Genomic DNA, 21,860 nt, shown 5'->3' with positions numbered 1-21,860 from the left:
GACAGAGACAGTACTGGCACACAGGCACGCACATCTCCCTGTGACAGGATGGAAACTACCTACTATGTGTGTGAGTTGAAGAGCAGGGTCGACTGTGCGAGTGTATGGAGAGCAAGAGAGAGAGCAAGAGAGAGAGAGATAGTGTGTGTGTGTGTGTGTGTGTGTGTGTGTGTGTGTGTGTGTGTGTGTGTGTGTGTGTGTGTGTGTGTGTGTGTGTGTGTGTGTGTGTGTGTGTGTGTGTGTGTGTGTGTGTGTGTGTGTGTGTGTGTGTGTGTGTGTGTGTGTGTGTGTGTGTGTGTTTGGAGAGCAAGAACGAGAGGGAGAGAGAGCAAGAGAGAGAAAGGTAGTGTGTCTGTGTGAGTGTGTGGAGAGCAAGAGAGAGAGCGAGAAAGAGAGAGAGCAAGAGAGATAGTGAGAGAGCAAGAGAAAGAGAGCAAGAGAGAGAGAGAGTGTGTGTGTGTGGGATTTTACCTACCGTGTGTGTGAGTTGAAGAGCAGGGCAAGGTGAGCCAGAGTCTCCCAGCGAGCCTCGAGGTAGAGCAGCTCAAGGGTGTGAAGGGTGAGACTCCTGATCCATCTCAGGTCCACCAGGGTACTGTCATCCAGAGGGGCGGAGAAGTGCATGCTGGCCTCCATCTCCTCATCCTCCAATTCAAACACCTGCCAGAGCTAAGGATGGATAGAGGGAAACAGACACACAAAAGTACAATTATTCACATGGTATAATAGTGGTGTCAATTATTTAATTATATTTTCGACTCAAGTTAAAGATTTTTGTACAAAAAATGAAGTTTGTTTCAATGTTGTACATACAGTGGGGCCCAAAATTATTGACACACTTGATGAGACAAAATGACTGAATAAAATAAATAATTCAAATACTGAGCTATATTTTACGGGGGAAAAATGGGGACATTATATTATTTCACACAATAAAATTGCTCAAAGAAAGACATTTTATTTAAAAAGTAATCTTTTTTTTCTCTCAAAGAGGTAGAGGTCAAAATTATTGATGCCTCTGTTTTCAATCATTTTGACCCCTATGTTTTTGAAAAATAGATATTTACTGAACAAAAAATATAAATGCAACATGTAAAGTGTTGGTCCAATGTTTTATGAGCTGATATAAGTTTTCCCAGACATTTTCCATATGGACAAAAAGCTAATTTCTGCCAAGGAAGCAGCAACTCTTCCTGGGGTCCGGCAAAATTAATGCAGTTATACAGAATTCACAACACACTAAGTGTGTGCCCTCAGGCCCCTACTCCACTACCACATATCTACAACACAAAATCCATGTGTACGTGTGTGTATAGTGGGTATGTTATCATGTGTGTGTAGGTACACTACCGTTCAAAAGTTTGAGGTCACTTAGAAATGTCCTTGTTTTTGACCACACGACTGTATAAAGGCCAGTTTTATTGCTTCTTTAATCAGGACCACAGCTTTCAGCTGTGCTAACATAATTGCAAAAGGGTTTTCTAATGATCATTTAGCCTTATAAAATTATAAACTTGGATTAGCTAAGACAATGTGCCATTGGAACACAGGAGTGATGGTTGCTGATAATGGGCCTCTGTACGCCTATGTAGATATTCCATTGTAAATGAGCAGTTTCCAGCTACAATATTAATTTACAACATTAGCAATGTATATTACTGTGAAATAGCATTGTATCAGGCCAAACATAATTTTTTCTTAAAGCTAACAAAGGGTTGGTAACAGGCTGATTGATCATCTATTTGAGCCAGTAAAGGGGGCTTTACTATTCTTAGGTAGGGGAATGACTTTTGCTTCCCTCCAGGCCTGAGGGCACACACTTTCTTTCAAGTAGGCATACATTGAAGATATGGAAAATAGGAGTGACAACGTCGTCTGCTATTATCCTCAGGAATTTTCCATCCAAGTTGTCAGACCCTGGTGGCTTGTCATTGTTGATAGACAATATTTTTTTCACCTCCTCCACACGCGGAATTCAAAATTACAATTCTTGTCAATAATAGTTTGGTCAGATATACTTGGATGTATCGTGTTAGCGTTTGCTGCTGTCACGTCATGCCTAAATGTGCTAATCTTGCGAATGAAAAAAGTATTAAAGTAGTTTGCAATATCAGTCGGTTTTGTAACAAATGAGCCATCTGATTCAATGAATTATGGAGCTGAAAATTTAATTAAAGCTTTTTACTCTCATTCTTTATGTCATTTATGTGTGTTTCATAGTATAGTTTCTTCTTCTTTTTATTCATTTGAGTCACATGATTTCTCAATATGCAGTACGTTTGCCAATTGGTTGTATAGCCAGACTTACTTGCCATACCTTTTGCCTCATCCCTCTCAACCCTACAATTTTTCAATTCCTCATCAATCCATGGGGATTTAACAGTTTTTACAGTAATTTTCTTAATGGGTGTATGCTTTTTAGTAACTGGGATAAGCAATTTCATAAATGTGTCAAGTGAAGCGTCTGGTTGGTCCTCATTACGCACCACGGACCAACAAATATTCTTTACATCAACATAGGAATCACTACAAAACTTATTGTATGACCTCTTATACACTATATTAGGCTCAGCCTTTGAAACGTTGGTTTTCCTAGATATGGCAACTATATTGTGATCACTACATCCGATGGATCTGGATACTGCTTTCAAGCACACATTTAGTAAAGATATGATCAATAAATGTTGATTTAATTCCTGTGCTGTTTGTAACTACCCTGGTAGGTTGAATGACTACCTGAACCAGGTTGCAGGCACTGGTTACAGTTTGAAGTTTTTTCCTCAGTGGGCAGCCTGAAGAAAGCCAGTCAATATTTAAATCACCCAGAAAATATACCTCTCTGTTGATATCACATACATTATCAAGCATTTCACACATATTATCCAGATACTGACTTACCACGTGTTGGTCTAAAGCAGCTTCCCACCAGAATAGGCTTTAGTTGAGGCAGATGAACCTGTAGCCATATTACTTCAACAGTATTTAACATGAGATCCTCTCTTATCTTAACAGGAATGTGGTCCTTAATGTAGACTGCAACACCTCCACCATTGGCATTTCTGTATTTTCAGTAAATGTTATAACCATGTATTGCTACCACGTATCATCAAAGGTATTATCTAAGTGAGTTTCAGAGATAGACAGAATATGAATGTCATCTGTTACTAGCAAGTTACTAAGTTCATGAATCTTGTTTCTTAAGCTAGATATGTTAACATGCACTTTGAGCAGTTTTTTGGGATGCTTGCTTGTTTTCATTGCTTTTTAATCGTAATTTTTAATTTTACCTTTATTTTACTAGGCAAGTAAGTCAGTTAAGAACAAATTCTTATTTTCAATGACCGCCTAGGAACAGTGGGTTAACTGCCTGTTCAGGGGCAGAACGACAGATTTGTACCTTGTCAGCTCAGTGATTTGAACTTGCAACCTTCCAGTTACTAGTCCAACGCTCTAACCACTAGGCTATCCTGCCGCCCCAGCTTTACTGAGAAGCTTAGCAGCAGTAGATATTCCCCTGTTATTTATGTTGTTGCAGGGTGAGCTGCACACAGAGGACTTCCTACAAGGGCACACTGCCTCAGTGATAACAGCCTAAATCTGGTTCATAGACACATAATTGCTGCATAAAACAGTTGTAGGATCAGCAGAGGCATTCAGGGCAGTTAGCGGGACATAAATAGGGTTACGTACATTGTTTCTACCAATGCCCCTGGTATAATGTACATTTGCTAAAGCATTATGATAACTCAGCGGCCCAATGGTAGGGATTAACTGAGCTGGACATGGGTCATTGATAAATCATTGTCTCAACGCAGCCTTATAATGCTGTGAAAGGATCCAGGAACCCAAATTATTTGGGTGGATCCCATCCTCATGTTTTGTTTCCAAAATTGTCAACAAAAGTTATCGCCATTGAGCTGCAATAATCACGAAGCCATATCAAGAAGCTGATTAAACAGCATGATCATTACACAGGTGCATCTTGTGCTGGGGAAAATAAAAGGCCACTGTAAAATGTGCAGTTTTGTCACACAACACAATGCCTGCCACAGATGTCTCAAGCTTTGAGGGAGCGTGCAATTGGCATGCTGACTGCAGGAATTTCCACCAGAGCTGTTGTCAGAAAATGTTAAGTTATTGTCTCTACCATAAGTCGCATCCAAGGACGTTTTAAAGAATTTGGCAGTACATTTAACTGTTAAAGGATTTAACTGTAACTCAGTCATTCAGTCACTCATTTTTGTTCAGTATATATTACCTGTTAAACGTAAGTTATATCTCTGAGCAATAGCATTAGTATAAAATAATATAATGTCCCTTTTTTTGCATACAATAAACACTGAGTATACCAAACATTAGGAACAACTTCCCAATAATGACTGACATCAATAAGCCTGGATTCACCAGCTCAGTCTATGTCATGGAACCTGCAGGTGTTCCAAATATGTTTTGTACTCAGTGTAGCTCAGCATTTGAATTATTTATTATATACAGTCATTTATGCTTTTCTTTATCAAGGGTGTCAATAATTTCGGACGCCACTGTATATTAGTTTATACATTACTTTGATGTTGCTTTAGCAATATCGAGTGTTTGGTGAAGTTGTGTAGACAAATTAGTATGTTTATGAGTTGAACAATAATCGAGCTCAAAAGCAAGTAAGAGTAAAGTGATAAAGTGAGACCTGCATCGTCTCCATCATGTTCATGACGAGGTCTGTAGCCAGCTCAAACAAAGGGGTGAGGACAGTGTTGAGCTGGTCCAATGTTAAAGGGATGGGGGGCTCCATGGATGTACCCCTGTCTACTAGTAGAGTGATGGTACAGCCCTGGTCCCATAGTGTCCGACACACACACTGCAACGTTGTCCAGTGGCCCCCACGATGGGCAAGTACCTGTTTACACACACACACACACACACACACCCTTCAAAAATACCATACATAAACATACCAATATACAGGTCATTGCCAAACACATTACACTCTCAACATAAATACAGATATTGTTTGTACTGACGTTACGGTTTACATTTTGGAGTGTGTGTGGGCACATGTATGCATACATACAGTGCATGATTATTTAATTTTTGTTGCCTGTTTGTATGTGTGTGTGTGTGTTCGTGTGTATATGCATCCGTGTCTGTTTGTGTGTGTATATCAGGTACCATGGCTCTGCGGAGGTGCAGGGCAGCCTTGTTGAGTGACTCCAGCAGCTGAGTGGAAGTGCGTCTGGTCGGGGAGGTGGTCATCACTGAGGGCTCACTATAGTCCGAGTCCACAGCCGGCTGGGTACGGGGAGAGTCCTGCTCACTGTCCTGCTCACTGCTCTCTGTCGTGCTGAAGTCCTCTCCACTGGTGGTGGTGGCAGCTGAAGGGTGGGGAGAGAGAAAGTGTGAAAGATAGCAAGAATGTTCTTGTCCTCTGATGTGTGACTCCTCTGGTGATGGGTCAAAAAAAGAGACATAGGGAGAGGGAGAGAGAGTGAAAGAGAGAGATATAGACAGCAAAAGAAAAAAAAGAGAGACAGGGAGAGGGAGAGAGTGTTGATGACAGTTAGCTGGTTTAGTTAGTTATTTCCTTACCCTGTCCTCTCTCCTTGGCCTTGTGGAGAATGGCTCTGAGGCAGGGCTGGGGCGTGGCTTTGGGGGCCGGGGGGATCAGGTCAGGGACTCCGATGTGCTGATGCATGTTCCTCCACCTCACCAGAGTACCAGAGTGGGCCAGGGAGAACAACGACGGAGGCAGCTGGCTGTAGCTACAAGAACAAAAATGTCATCATGGTCTATTGTCTTTGTTGTAAAATGTAAAATGTACACAAAAATATTGTAAATATATGTACAATTAATAAAACACAGAAATGTAGCTAACTCCTATGCTTGCTTAAAAGTGAGCTGGCACCAGATACGTTATAGGGCTAGCTCAGCTCACTTTTAGCTACACTCTTAGCGAATCGTGCTGGAAAGGACAGTGACTGTGAAAACATCTGAGCCAGCACAGTACAATCTGGAGGGAATGATAGCGTGACAAGGGTACAGTATGTATATGTGGAAAACAGTGATCTGTATGTGTGTGTGTATATGTGTATGTATGCATGTGTGTGTTTGTGTCTATATTTACCTGTGTTGTTGGGCCCCAAGGCCCTGTTGGTTCTCCAGGCTCCTTCTCAGTAGTCCCAGGTGAGCCCTGGCGATGCTAAGGTTGAGGTGACACCTCCACAACCACTCCTCAGAACACACCTGTCTCAGACGCCTCCGACGCTGGTGACGGCGCACCAGGGGGGCTAGCTGGTTCAGCATGGTGTCCACCGCCTTACACTCCCTGACACACAGATGTGAGCAGAGCATACATGCAGGTAAGGACACACATGTACACTTGCATAAACAACACTCATGCAATTGGTGTAAACGCTGAACAGTAATTGGTCATAAGCACAAAGAGAGACAGTTGCTGTAAAAGTACTGTACCTGTCACATTCTGACCTTAGTTCCTTTGTTTTGTCTTTGTTTTAGTATGGTCAGGGCGTGAGTTGGGGTGGGCAGTCTATGTTCTTTTTTCTATAATTTGGGATTTCTGTGTTTGGCCTGGTATGGATCTCAATCAGAGGCAGCTGTCAATTGTTGTCCCTGATTGAGAACCATACTTAGGTAGCCAGGTTTCACCTTTGAGTGGTGGGTGATTTTTTCTGTTCTGTGTTTTGCTTCACTGTTCAGGACTTTTTGTTTTTTCGTTTTATTGTTTTTGTTCAAGTGTTCAGTATTCGTATTAAAGACAATATGGACACCTACCACGCTGCGCATTGGTCTGACATTTCTTACTCCTCATCAGAGGAGGACGAAGACAAGTATTACAGTACCCACCTCTCTGTGTTCTGTGCTTTCAGAGCAGTCAGTTGTTTCTTCTGGAGAAGCTCTTTCCTCTTCTTGTCACTCCAGAATGTACTAGCTTTATTCTTCTAAAGGAGACAACAAACGGCTATCAGATTTATTGAATTATTCTTCTGCAATAGCTTCATGGGAGGGACAGAAAAGAAAAGGGAAGGATTTTAGCTGAGCTCACCTTGTACTCCACAATGGAGGAGGAGTACTTCTTCAGTTCTTTCCCTGAGGTTGATCTGTCCCCTGGGCCCTTCTTAGGCCCTATCAGTCCCTCATCCCTCCTGTCACACACACGCACACACCACATCACATACAGTTGGGTTCTGAGTCTGACCGCGCAAGTGTTTGTCCTGGTCTGTCACTTGGTATATATAAATCAGAGCCCTAAAACAACAACAACATACTGTACATCATTCTTTAAACTCTTAAATGTAACTAAAGATAATCAAAATGTAATCTACGTAATCCCCAAAAGTAATTATTTATCATGAGGGCCATAAAGTGGGGACTGTGAAGAGACACACACAAGCGACAGCACACGCACTCTAAACACACCTACACTGTAATATTGTTGTATGGTGGTACTATACATTTTGTATTGTAGATATTTAGTGGTGTAATAATGTTATATGATGTACTATTTTAACATTTGTACTGTTTTATCTGTTGTTTTACAGTACCAGTCAAAAGTTGGACACACCTACTCATTCAACGGTTTTTCTTAATTTTCTTACTATTTTCTACATTGTAGAATAATAGTGAAGACATAACACATATGGACTCATGTAGTAACCAAAAAAGTGTTAAACAAATCAAAATAGGTTTTATATTTGAGATTCTCCAAAGTAGCCACCCTTTGCCTTGATGACAGCTTTGCACACTCTTGACATGACAAGGTAGGGGTGGTATACAGAAGATAGCCCTATTTGGTAAAATACCAAGTCCATATTATGACAAGAACAGCTCAAATAAGCGACAGTCCACCATTACTTTAAGACATGAAGGTTAGTCAATCCGGAAAATTTGAAGAACTTTGAAAGTTTCTTCAAGTGCAGTCAAAAAAATCTAACAAGTGTGTAGAAAATAGTAAAAAATAAAGAAAATCCCTGTAATGAGTAGGTGTCTCAAAAACCTTTGACTGGAACTGAATATGTAATGTAAATGCCTTGTGTTTGGACACCAGGAAGAGAAGCTGCTGCCTTTCCCGCAGCTAATGGGGATCCTTAATAAATATAAATACATAATAACTAGTAATGCTGCAAACTCCAAGAAAGGTTAAAATCTCACCTTTCTGGTAAAAATAGTTATACATTGCTGAGGTGTAGTCACTTTTGAGCTCAAGTACACAGCAGAAATATAATGAAAATATGAAATGTTTAATATGATGTATTTCATATTCAACCAAACTGTGTGGTTTGAAATTACTTATATTTGATACACTGCCGATTTTGCAGGTTTTCCTACTTACAAATCATGTAGAGGTCTGTAATTTTTGTCATATGTACACTTCAACTGTGAGATATGGAATCTAAAACAAACATCCAGAAAATCACATTGTATGATTTTTAAGTAATTTATTTGCATTTTATTGCATGACATAAGTATTTGATCACCTACCAACCAGTAAGAATTCTGGCTCTCACAGACCTGTTAGTTTTCCTTTAAGAAGCCCTCCTGTTCTCCACTCATTACCTGTATTACCTGCACCTGTTTGAACACGTTACCTGTATTAAAGATACCTGTTCACACACTCAATCAAACAGACTCCAACCTCTCCACAATGGCCAAGACCAGGGTGTCAGGTAGGGTGGAGGTGATATGATCCTTGACTAGTTTCTCAAAGCACTTCATGATGACGGAAGTGAGTGCTATGGGGCGGTAGTCATTTATCTCAGTTACCTTAGCTTTCTTGGGAACAGGAACAATGGTAGCCATCTTGCAGCATGTGTGAACAGCATACTGGGATAAGGATTTATTGAATATGTCTGTAAACACACCAGCTAGCTGGTCTGCCAATGCGCTGAGGACGCGGCTGGGGATGCTGTCTGGGCCTGCAGCCTTGCAGGGGTTAACACGTTTAAATGTTTTACTCATGTTGGCTGCAGTGAAGTAGAGCCCACAAGTTTTGGTAGGGGGCCGTGTCAGTGGCACTGTATTGTCCTCAAAGCGAGAAAAGAAGTTGTTTAGTTTGTCTGGGAGCGAGACATCAAGGTCCATAGACCCTGCCACATACCTCTCGTGTCATTGCCGTTGAATTGCAGCTCTACTTTGTCTCTATACTGGCACTTAGCTTGTTTGATTACCTTGCGGAGGGAATAGCTACACTGTTTGTATTCGGTCATGTTTCCGGTCACATTCCGGGAATGTTTTAATAGACGCTGTGGGTACAACATCACCGATGCACTCGCTAATAAACTCGTATTCATCAATGTAGTGGTTCGACGCTATGCGGAACATATCCCAGTCCACGTGATGAAAGCAATCTTGAAGCGTGGAATCCGATTGGTCGGACCAGCATTGAACAGACCTGAGCACGAGTGCTTCCGTTTTTAGTTTCTGTCTATAGGCAGGAGCCATGGTCAGCTTTTCCGAAAGGAGGGCGGGGAGGGCTTTATATGCGTCGCGGAAGTTAGAATAACAATGATCTAGGATTTTACCAGCCCAGGTCGCGCAATCGATATGCTGATCAAATTTAGGGAGCCTTGTTTTCAGAATAGCCTTTTTTAAATCCCCAGCTACAATAATGCAACCTCAGGATATGTGGTTTCCAGTTTACATAGAGTCCAATGAAGTTCTTTCAGGGCCGTCGAGGTGTCTGCTTGGGGGGGATACACACGGCTGTGATTATGATCGAAGAGGATTCTCTTGGTAGATAATGCGGTTGGCATTTGATTGTGAGGAATTCTAAGTCAGGTGAACAAAAGGACTTGAGTTCCTGTATGTTGTTATGATCACACCACGTCTCGTTAATCAAAAGGCATATACAACCCACCCTTCTTCTTACCAGAGAGATGCTTGTTTCTGTCGGCGCGTTGCGTGAAGAAACCAGGTGGCTGTACCAACTCCGATAGCGTGTCTCGAGTGAGCCATGTTTCCGTAAAACAAAGAACGTTACAGTCTCTCTGGAAGGCAACCCTTGTTGTCAAGAGACTGGATATTGGCGAGTAGTATGCTCGAGAGCGGTGCGCGATGTGCCCGTCTACGGAGCCTGACCAGAAGACTGCCCCTTCTGCGGCGCGGTTGTTTTGGGTCGCCGGCTGGGATCCAATCCATTGTCCTGGGTGGTGGGCCAACAGAGGATCCGCTTCGGGAAAGTCCTGCCTCTCAAATCTCCTCTTTGGTTTTTAGCATATACCCACGTGCCATCTCCTCACTGGTTTTAGGAGCACATACCCACGTGGGTGATTGAAAGATGAACTGACGTCCACACTCCAGTCAGTAACGCACCGTAAAGCTGGTAGCCAACCTCCATATAAAGCCCAAAGAAGTAAAAAAGAATGCTGTGGAAGGAGGAGAGATGACGAGAAAGGAATTCGGTTTGCCGTTTTATCTGTGTATTAATTGTCGCAGTAGAGGACTTGTGAATTTCAGGAAAAATAACAACAAAATGTTTATATCCCAGGACCAGCTAGCTAAATAAATGCTTAATGCTTTTCGACCTGTCCCCAAATTAATATAATTGGTTCAGTTTGTTATGATATTTCAACATGCGTGTCCTGATCATGTCTGGTGTGGGGGTACAAAATCAACATGGGCATTATGGAGCACGCAGGGGTGCGAGCGGTTTGGTCAGCTTGTCAGTGTTAGGGAAAATATATCTAAACTAGGAAATCGCCTTTCATCTCATGTTAATACTGTCTGTCTATGGCAAACAGAAAGTGTTTTTTTTTGTTTAAAATATATAAATTATTTTAGATTACTGGCTATTAATTTATCTCTGAATGTGTTACAATGACGAAACCACTCTCTCCTGCTGCGTTAGTTGTTAGTTAGAGTTCAGTCAGGAGTTGATGGACAGTCGGTAGAGCAAATGAAATGATAGGAGGGACAGCCCAGCTTCAAGTGGTGTCAGATTTCACATCCTGCTACACACAGGCAGAAGAGACATACTCCTGTGTCTGTGTGAATCCTACCGTGTCCACAGATCGATTTATAAGCAAAAATGTCTGTCAGAACCACGCAAGTCCACTAAACTGGTCCACAGAGGTCCACGCAGGTCTACTAACTAAAATGTGATAATAGTACTTAGAGGGCGGTTCTATACAGTACCTGCTAAGCCAGCCAAATATGTCGTGTCCCCACTGCAGGACCAGCTCTAGATGGTCTGCCTGCATGGTCCTCTGGAGCAGCAGCACAGCAAACTCCATGAAGCACGCCTTGCGCTTGAACTTCATCACTGAAACACAGGCCAAATACTCATTGATCATACAGTACAGCCAGACACATACACAAAGTGCCTTCAGAAAGTATTCATACCCCTTGACTTATTCAATATTTTGTTGTGTTACAGCCTACATATATTTTTTCTCAAAAGGTGAAAACATGTTTTTAGAAATCTTTACACATTTATTGAAAATAAAATATAGAAATATCAAATTTACATAAGTATTCATATCCCTGAGACAATACATGTTAGGATCACCTTTGGCAGCGATTACAGCTGTGATTATTTCTGGGTAAGTCTCTAAGAGCTTTGCACACCTTGGATTGTACAATATTTGCACTATTATTGAAAAAATGTAATCTTTGTCAAATTGCTTGTTGACCATTGCTAGACAGATCATTTTTAAGTCTTGTCATAGATTTTCAAGCCGATTTGACTCAAAACTGTAACTAGGCCACTCAGGAACATTCAAGTAGGTCTTGGTAAGCAATTCCAGTACATATTTGACCTTGTGTTTTAGGTTATTGTCCTGCTGAAAGGTGAATTTGTCTCCCAGTGTCTGTTGGAAAGCATCTTTTCCTCTAGGATTTGCTTGTGCTTAGCTCTATTCCATTTCTTTTTATCCTAAAACACTCCCTTGTCCTTGCTGATGACAAGCATATCAAATGAAGAAAACGTCAAGGACTGTGAATACTTTCTGAAGGCACTAAACACCTAGGGAAGACAGGTACAGTAAACACAGAGGGAAGACAGAGATAGGGTTAATAAATACGTACAATCTTTGAAAGCAGCCTTCAGAGGGCTGTTGGTGACGATGGGGTACAGCAGAATGGGGTCCTCCTGTCCAGTCAGTTCATGAGCATGGGCCACCGCTAAGAATAATGTAGAAGAGAAGAGAATATAATAGAATCAATCCATATTCAATCATACATATACAGTGGGGCAAAAAAGTATTTAGTCAGCCACCAATTGTGCAAGTTCTCCCACTTAAAAAGATGAGAGAGGCCTGTAATTTTCATCATAGGTACACTTCAACTATGACAGACAAAATGAGAAGGAAAAAAATCCAGAAAATAACATTGTAGGATTTGTAATTTATTTATTTGCAAATTATGGTGGAAAATAAGTATTTGGTCACCTACAAATAAGCAAGATTTCTGGCTCTCACAGACCTGTAACTTCTTCTTTAAGAGGCTCCTCTGTCCTCCACTCGTTACCTGTATTAATGGCACCTGTTTGAACTTGTTATCAGTATAAAAGACACCTGTCCACAACCTCCCACTCCAACTCCAAACTCCACTATGGCCAAGACCAAAGAGCTGTCAAAGGACACCAGAAACAAAATTGTAGACCTCCACCAGGCTGGGAAGACTGAATATGCAATAGGTAAGCAGCTTGGTTTGAAGAAATCAACTGTGGGAGCAATTATTAGGAAATGGAAGACATACAAGACCACTGATAATCTCCCTCGATCTGGGGCTCCACGCAGGATCTCACCCCGTGGGATCAAAATTATCACAAGAACGGTGAGCAAAAATCCCAGTACCACACGGGGGGACCTAGTGAATGATCTGCAGAGAGCTGGGACCAAAGTAACAAAGCCTCCCATCAGTAACACTCTACGCCGCCAATGTCTCAAATCCTGCAGTGCCAGTGTCTCCCTGCTTAAGCCAGTACATGTCCAGACCCATCTGAAGTTTGCTAGAGAGCATTTGGATGATCCAGAAGAAGATTGGGAGAATGTCATATGGTCAGATGAAACCAAAATATAACTTTTTGGTAAAAACTCAACTCGTCGTGTTTGGAGGACAAAGAATGCTGAGTTGCATCCAAAGAACACCATACCTACTGTGAAGCATGGGGGTGGAAACATCATGCTTTGGGGCTGTTTTTATGCAAAGGGACCAGGATGACTGATCCGTGTAAAGGAAAGAATGAATGGGGCCATGTATCGTGAGATTTTGAGTGAAAACCTCCTTCCATCAGCAAGGGCATTGAAGATGAAACGTGGCTGGGTCTTTCAGCATGACAATGATCCCAAACACAGACCTCTCTCATCTTTTTAAGTGGGAGGAACTTGCACAATTGGTGGCTGACTAAATACTTTTTTTGCCCCACTGTATAATAGAATATTGCCAATCAACAACAGTTGATAGTAATTTGTTTTAATGTCTACAATGTTACAAACAGGACAGTTAGCACAGGACAGTACAGCAAAGGCCTGTAGTATCTCATACCCCTGCTCCAGGCTGAGCTGTCATGCTGCATGAAGGTTCCAGTCCTCTTGTTCTTCATGGCACTGCCCTCCAGAGCCTTCATCTGTTCATTCTGCTCCTCCTCTCCCTGGATGCTGCCTGCCTTCTTCATCAACTTCTCAATCCGGTCACACACACACACACACACACACACACACACACACACACACACACACACACACACACACACACACACACACACACACACACACACACACACACACACACACACACACACACACACACACACACACACACACACACACACACACACACACACACACACACACACACACCAAGGTTTCCATTAGCCGGCTTTTGCCCCCCCCCCCAAAGAAAATGTGTCTGGGAGAAGAAAACAAATCCCATTGTGAAGTAATGTATTTTAGCCTATCCATACCAGTAGATGTAACGCGAGATGCAAATAGTCTGGATGGCAATGCAAATAGTCTGGATAGCCCATTGATTAGCTGTTCAGGAGTCTCATGGCTTGGGGTAGCTGTTAAGAAGCCTTTTGGACCTAGACTTGGCGCTCCAGTACCTGCTACCGCTCCAGTGCGGTTGCAGAGAGAACAGTCTGTGGCTAGGGTGACTGGAGTCTTTGACAATTTTTAGGGCCTTCCTCTGACACCGCCTGGTAAAGAAGTCCTGGATGGCAGGAAGCTTGGCCCCAGTGATGTACTGGGCCGTACGCACTACCCTCTGAAGTGCTTTGCGGTCAGAGGCCGAGCAGTTGCCATACCAGGCAGTGATGCAACCAGTCAGGATGCTCGTGCCCTCTTCACGACGTTCGTAGTGTGTTTGGACCATGTTAGTTTGTTGGTGATGTGGACAACAAGGAACTTGAAGCTCTCAACCTGCTCCACTGCAGTCCTGTCGATGAGAATGGGGGCGTGGTAGGTCCTCTTTTTCCTGTAGTCCACAATCATCTCCTTTGTCTTGTTTACATTGAGGGAGAGGTTGTTGTCCTGGCACCACACGGCCAGGTCTCTGACCTCCTCCCTATAGGCTGTCTCTTCGTTGTTGGTGATCAGGCCTACCACTGTTTTGTCTTCAGCAAACTTGATAATGGTGTTGGAGTAGTGCCTGGCCATGCAGTCATGAGTGAACAGGGAGTACAGGAGGGGAATGAGCAAGTACCCCTGAGGGGCCCCCGTGTTGAGGATCAGCGTGGCGGATGTGTTGTTACCTACCCTTACCACCTGGGTCAGCCCGTCAGGAAGTCCAGGATCCATTTGCAGAGGGAGGTGTTTAGTCCCAAGCTTAGTGATGAGCTTTGAGGGCACTGTGATGTTGAACGCTGAGCTGTAGTCAATGGGAAAGTTTCTTGCAGTGTTGAGTGCAAGAGACCGCATCATCTGTGGATCTATTGGGGCGGTATGCAAATTGGGTCTAGGGTTTCTGGGATAACGGTGTTGATGTGAGCCATGACCAGCCTTTCTGTAGTCTGTAGTCATTTAGGCAGGTTACCTTAGTGTTCTTGGGAACAGGGTCTATGGTGGTCTGTTTGAAACATGTTGGTATTACAGACTCCATTAGGGACAGGTTGAAAATGTCAGTGAAGACACTTGCTAGGAGTACACGTCCTAGTAATCCATCTGGCCCTGCGGCCTTGTGAATGTTGACCTGTTTAAAGATCTTACCCACATCGGCTACGGAGAGCGTGATCACACAATCGTCTGGAACAGCTGATGCTCTCATGCTTGCCTTAAGTGTTACTTGCCTCGAAGCGAGCATATAATAATTTAGCTTGTCTGGTAGGCTCATGTCACTGGGAAGCTCACGACTGTGCTTCCCTTTGCAGTCTGTAATAGTTTGCAAGCCCTGCCACATCTGACGAGCATCGGAGACAGTGTAGTACGATTCAATCTTAGTCCTGTATTGACACTTTGCCTGTTTTATGGTTTGTCGGAAGGCATAGCAGGATTTCTTATAAGCTTCCGTGTTAGAGTCCGGCTCCTCAAAAGTGGCAGCTCTACCCATTAGCTCAGTGCGGATGTTGCCTGTAATCCATGGCTTCTGGTTGTATGTACGTACAGTCACTGTGGGGACGATGTCATCGATGCACTTATTGATGAAGCCAGTGACTAATGTGGTGTACTCCTCAATGCCATCGGAAGAATCCCGGAACATATTCCAGTCTGTGCTAGCAAAACAGTCCTGTAGGACTCTGCTTCATCTGACCACTTTCTTATTGACCGAGTCACTGTTGCTTCCTGTTTGAGTTTTTGCTTGTAAGCAAGAATCAGGAGGATAGCATTATGGTCAAATTTGCCAAATGGAGGGCAAGGGAGAGCTTTGTACGTGTCTCTGTGTATGGAATAAAGGTGGTCTAGAGTTTTCTTCCCCCCCTGGTTGCACATTTAACATACTGGTAGAAATTAGGTAAAACTGATTTGAGTTTCCCTGCATTAAGGTCCCCGGTCACTAGGAGCGCCACCTCTGGATGAACGTTTCCCTGCTTGCTTATGGCCGTATACAGCTCATTGAGTGTGGTCTTAGTGCGAGCATCGGTTTGTGGTGGTATATAAACACCTATGAAAAATACAGATGAAAACCATCTTGGTAAATAGTGTGGTCTACAGCTTATCATGAGATACTCTACCTCAGGCGAGTAAAACCTTGAGACTTTCTTGGATTTCATGCACCAGCTGTTGTTTACAAATATACATAGACCGCCACCCCTTGTCTTACCAGAGGCTGCTGTTCTATCCTGCCGAATAAGCTTAAAACCCGACAGCTGTACGTTATTCATGTCGTCGTTCAGCCACGACTCAGTGAAATATAAGATATTACAGTTTTTAATATCCCATTGGTAGGAAATTTGTGATCATAGTTTGTCTATTTTATTATTGATTGATTTTACGTTGGCTAATAGGACCGATGGTAAAGGTAGATTACCCTCTCGGCGACAGATCCTTACAAGGCACCCGGACCTTTGTCCTCGATACCTCTGTCTCTTTCTCCTGTGAATGACGGGGAAGAGGGCCTTGTCGAGCGTCTGAGGTAAATCCTTCCCGTCCGACTCGATGAAGAAAAAGTATTCCTCCAGTACGGGGTGGGTAATCGCTGTCCTGATATGTAGAAGCTCTTTTCGATCATAAGACATGGTGGCAGAAACATTATGTACAAAGTAAGTTACAAATAACGCGAAAAAACATACAGTGGTTGCTCAACTAAAAGTTTGAATTATGCTGCGGGATTTAGAGGTAATTTGTGGTTTAGTACGGTACTCTGAGTCATTACTTCTTTGCTCCAGACCAGCGCAAGGAGGAGTTAGAGCACTGATTATGCTTTTGGGTCCCAAGGTGCTACTGTGTCTCTAACTGACAATGAATGGGTGACATAAACCAATGATAATTGTGCATGACTTCAAAATTGAATTTCAATGAACTGAATGATGAGGATGAAGAAGGTGATTGAATTTAGAACAATAGTGTTAGAATTGCTATTCCTCTGTCCTGCACATGCACACCCGGTAAGATACACTTATTTAATTTGTTACTACTCGTCAGTATTACTTACTAATAAAACTGTTGTTACACTAAGGTTTTTATTCTAAGAGAAAAGTAGACTACAATTAGGGTGTGGAAATCTTAGGATTATTTTGCTATTACTGTAGTACTGCAGCCTACTCCCGACCAGTCACATTGTACAGCGCCCGAGCGGCGCAAAGTTCTAAGACACTGCATCACTGAGTTTCTACAGGTGCTGGTTCAATACCTGTGCCGGCTGTACACACTAAATTGCCCTTTTCTCAAAAGTGATTTTTCAAGTGTATCAGCTTCCAAAGCAGAATTACTTTCCGATTGTTCCTCAAAAATGCAGTGTATGATATACCATGATGCAGCTCTGAGTCTCTACTTTTTACCAATGTTAAAAACCCAATTTCAAATGTTGCTACATAAATCCAGGTGGTGAGTCACAATTTCTTCAATGATCAGTCAATTAAAATGCTGCTGGTTAAATGTCCGGAAACCCTGACACACACACAAAGCAAAGAGCACAATCCTCAATGTGACATACAGTACCAGTCAAAGGTTTGGACCCACGTACTCATTCCAGGCTTTTCTTTATTTTTTACTATTTTCTGCATTGCAAAATAATAGTGAAGACATCAACTATGAAATAACACATATGGAATCATGTAGTAACCAAAGAAGTGCTAAATAAATCCAAACAAATTTTATATTTGAGATTCTTTAAAGTAGCCAACCTTCGCCTTGATGACAGCTTTGCACACGCTTGGCAATATCTCAACCAGCTTCATTATATATTCACCTAGAATGCATTTCGATGAACAGGTGTGCCTTGTTAAAAGTTCCTTTGTGGAATTTCTTTCCTTCTGAATGCGTTTGAGCCATTCAGAACTCGCATGGGCCAGGAAACACGAGCAATGGACATTAGACCGGTGGAAATCTGTCCTTTGGTCTGATGAGTCCAAATGAGAGATTTTTGCTTCCAACCGTCTTTGTGAGATGCAGAGTAGGTGAAAGCATGATCTCGGCATGTGTGGTTCCCACCGTGAAGCATGGAGGAGGAGCTGTGATGGTATAAGGGTGCTTTGCTGGTAACACAGTCAACAATTTATTTAGAATTTTAAGGCACACTTAACCAGCATGGCTACTACAACATTCTGTAGCGATACGCCATCCCATCTGGTTTGTGCTTAGTGGGACTATCATTTGGTTTTCAACAGGACAATGACCCAACACACCTCCAGGCTGTGTAAGGGCTATTTGACCAAGAAGGAGAGTGATAGAGTGCTGCATCAGATGACCTGGCCTCCACAATCACCCAACCTCAACCCAATTGAGGTGGTTTGGGATGAGTTGGACTGCAGAGTGAAGGAAAAGCAGCCAACAAGTGCTCAGCATATGTGGAAACTCCTTCAAGACGGTTGGAAAAGCATTCCAGGTGAAGCTGGTTGAGAGAATACCAAGAATGTGCAAAGCTGTCATCAAGGCAAAAGGTGGGTACTTTGAAGAATCTCAAATATGAAATATATTTTGATTTGTTAAAGACTTTTTTGGTTACTACATGATTCCATATGTGTTATTTCATAGTTGATGTAGTAAAAATAAAGAAAAACCCTTGAATGAGTAGGTGTCCAAACTTTTGACTGGTACTGAACAACGTGAGGCTATTTGATGAGTTTCCAAGTATAGTTTTTTTTCTGTAGTGATTCTTTGAATCCTCTGCTTCATTTAGACAACATGGCAATTAACAGACAAAACACACTATTGATGTGTGTAACAGGGGCTTAAGTGTGGGACGTTACCATAGTAATGGGGCCACTCAAGCCTAGTCACGTCTGTGTGAGATTTTGAATCTGACAACTGACTAGGAGTAGACCATGTCTCTTTGCAAGCAGTTGAAGCCAACTCCAACTAACATTGAAAAACAACCAAGCTCGTGAACAAAACCATGTAAATAGCCAAGAAACACGAGGACAAAGTCTCACTTTGTAGGCTTTTGAGTAAATTATACCAACTTTTATGCAGCTCACCAGCCAGTCATTGATGCTGTGTGAGGTGGGATATAGGATACTTATTTCTATGAAACAAAACTGCAGAAATACATTGAAAACAGCTACTTCATTTTATAAATTGCAACTCGCAAGTGCTCATACTTGACTTCTGACTATATTTTTATTAGCAAATGCGAATGGAATGCTCACAATGTAAAGCCCTGCAAATTGACCACCCGCCAACGTGGCTGGTGGAATAGACATTCTTACCCACCAATACCAAAATCTACCGGCATTTGGCGGGTGTTCATTTTATGCCCTGCTTGGGCTGTAAATGGAGGTGTGCTTTGATGAGTAATTGATTAAAAGGCAGTATAGGTTACAGTGCAGTACATACCCCGTCTGGCTCCACTGGAAGGGGCTTACTGGGTCCCTGCACGGTCTCCAGGATATCACGGAGGACTTTCTTTCCCTGTTCAATCACTGTTGCTGCCAAACGGTGCTTCTCCAGGGTGCGAAGGGCCTATGGGTTAGTAGAAGACTGGTCTTAATAGATCTAGATGTATGGAACTCGCACACACACAATGAGTTAAAACCTTTTCCAGCTCTCCCTCTTTGGTTGGTATATAGCTCAAAGGCCCAAAACGGAACACACAACCGTATCCTTACAAACACTTTGGGTGGCTGCGCAAAATCTTCTTCAGCTCTTCTTCTTTTTCACACACATACACACACTAGGGTTTAATAGCGGGATCCGGGTTACCGAGATCCGAGTTACCGAATGCATTTCAATTAACAGGCGTGCCTTCTTGAAAGTTAATTTGTGGATTAACTTTTTGTGGTGTCACGCCCTGGTCTTAGTATTTTGTGTTTTCTTTATTATTTTGGTCAGGCCAGGGTGTGACATGGGTTTATTATGTGGTGTGTTTTGTCTTGGGGTTTTGTAGGTATTGGGATTGTGGTATAGTGGGGTTATCTAGAAAAGTCTATGGTTGCCTGAAGTGGTTCTCAATCAGAGGCAGGTGTTTATCGTTGTCTCTGATTGGGAACCATATTTAGGCAGCCATATTTTTTTTTGAGTGTTTTGTGGGTGATTGTTCCTGTCTTTGTTGCACCAGAGAGGACTGTTTCGGTTTTTCACGTTTATTGTTTTGTACTATGTTCATGTTTGAGTTTTTTTCTTTATTAAAGAACATGAACACCAACTACGCTGCATTTTGGTCCGATCCTTGCTACACCTCCTCTTCAGAGGAGGAAGAAGAGAACCGTTACATGTGGGTAATTCATTCCTTCTTAACACTTTTGAGCCAATCAGTTGTGTTGTGACAAGGTGTGGGGGTGGGGGGTGTATAAAGAAGAGAGCCCTATTTGGTAAAAGACCAAGTCCATATTATGGCAAGAACAGCTCAAAAATGCAAAGAGAAACGACAGTCCATCATTGCTTTAAGACATGAAGGTCAGTCAATCTGGAAAAATTCAGGAACATTGAAAGTTTCTTCAAGTGCAGTCACAAAAACTATCAAGCGCTATGATGAAACTGGTTCTCATGAGGAGGGCCATAGGTATGGAATATCCAGAATTCCCTGCAGAGGATACATTCATTAAGAGTTGCCAGCCTCAGAAATTGCAGCCCAAATAAATGCTTCACAGACACATCTCAACATCAACTGTTCAGAGGAGTCTGTGTGAATCAGGCCTTCATGGACGAATTTCTGCCAAAAAAAACACTACTAACGGACACCAATAAGAAGAGACTTGCTTGGGCCAAGAAACAGGAGCAATGGACATTAGACCGGTGAAAATTTGTCCTTTTGTTAGGAGTCCAAATTAGACATTTTTGGTTCCAACCGAACAGATGATAATCATGTGTATGTGTATTTCCCACGGTAAAGCATGGAGGAGGAAGTGTTATTGTGTGGGGGTGCTTTGCTGGTGACACTGCCTGTGATTCATTTAGAATTCCAAGGCACACTTAACCAGCATGGCTACCACAACATTCTGCAGTGATACGCCATCCCATCTGGTTTGCGCTTAGTGGGACTATCATTTATTTTTGAACAGGACAATTACCCAACACACCTCCAGGCTCCAGGAGTGATGGAGTGCTGCATCAGATGATCTCTCTTCCACAATCCCCCGACCTTAACCAAACTGAAATGGTTTGGAATGAGTCAGACCGCAGAGTGAAGGAAAAGCAGCCAACAAGTACTCAGCATATGTGGAAACTCCTTCAAGACTGTTCTAAAAGCCTTCCTCATGAAGCTGGTTGAGAAGCTGTCATCATGGCAAAGGGTGGCTACTTTGAAGAATCTAAAAATCTAAAATATGTTCATATTTGTTTAACACTTTTTTGGTTGCTACATTATTCCATATGTGCTATTTCATAGCTTTGATGTCTTCACTATTATTCTGTAATGTAGAAAATATAAAACATTTACAAAAAACCCTTGAATGAGTAGGTGTGTCCAAACCTTTGACTGGTACTGTATTTATTTTAGACTGCTGGACTAAACAAATCTTGGTCGACCAACAGCCTATCAACCAAACAATCTACCAGTCAACTAAATGGGGTCAGCCCTAAAACAGCCACAACCTTCCCAAATTCCCCCGGGAGCCAGGTGCAAGCGGAGAGAAAAGGGCCAACAAGTGTCATCTTTCAGTGAAAGGTAGATTAAAACAAATGTAATTTTCACTAGACCGCATAATATTTTACCAGTTTGCCAACAGTGCTTCATAGGCCTACATTAATAGGCTACACCAACAAAATAATATGGTGACTTTGAGAGAACTTTGAGTTTATTAAATTGCAACAAATACAACAAGAAAACTTTAGATTAATGTGTTAATTTCTCCATTTAGAGTGGTATAATCGTTT

General features: G+C 42.3%; 1 protein-coding gene across 4 annotated transcripts in view; it reads right to left on the bottom strand.

The window, feature by feature from the left end:
- Window positions 1-21,860, bottom strand: part of cfap54 (cilia and flagella associated protein 54) — a 149,453-nt gene that overhangs the window by 71,610 nt on the left and 55,983 nt on the right. For all 4 annotated transcript variants that reach the window (XM_046297739.1, XM_046297740.1, XM_046297741.1 and 1 more), the window contains 11 exons: window positions 19,383-19,508; window positions 13,498-13,630; window positions 12,037-12,132; window positions 11,146-11,272; window positions 7,058-7,157; window positions 6,859-6,953; window positions 6,119-6,319; window positions 5,584-5,756; window positions 5,167-5,369; window positions 4,685-4,894; window positions 476-669 (listed from right to left, as the gene is read on the bottom strand). In XM_046297739.1, coding sequence (XP_046153695.1) covers window positions 476-669; window positions 4,685-4,894; window positions 5,167-5,369; window positions 5,584-5,756; window positions 6,119-6,319; window positions 6,859-6,953; window positions 7,058-7,157; window positions 11,146-11,272; window positions 12,037-12,132; window positions 13,498-13,630; window positions 19,383-19,508 — 1,658 coding nt within the window. The remainder of the gene's footprint in view (window positions 1-475; window positions 670-4,684; window positions 4,895-5,166; window positions 5,370-5,583; window positions 5,757-6,118; window positions 6,320-6,858; window positions 6,954-7,057; window positions 7,158-11,145; window positions 11,273-12,036; window positions 12,133-13,497; window positions 13,631-19,382; window positions 19,509-21,860) is intronic.

The sequence above is a fragment of the Oncorhynchus gorbuscha genome, linkage group LG14, assembly GCF_021184085.1.
Source record: "Oncorhynchus gorbuscha isolate QuinsamMale2020 ecotype Even-year linkage group LG14, OgorEven_v1.0, whole genome shotgun sequence".
Classification (NCBI taxonomy): Eukaryota; Metazoa; Chordata; class Actinopteri; order Salmoniformes; family Salmonidae; genus Oncorhynchus; species Oncorhynchus gorbuscha.
This window is presented reverse-complemented; position numbering and strand designations above follow the sequence as displayed.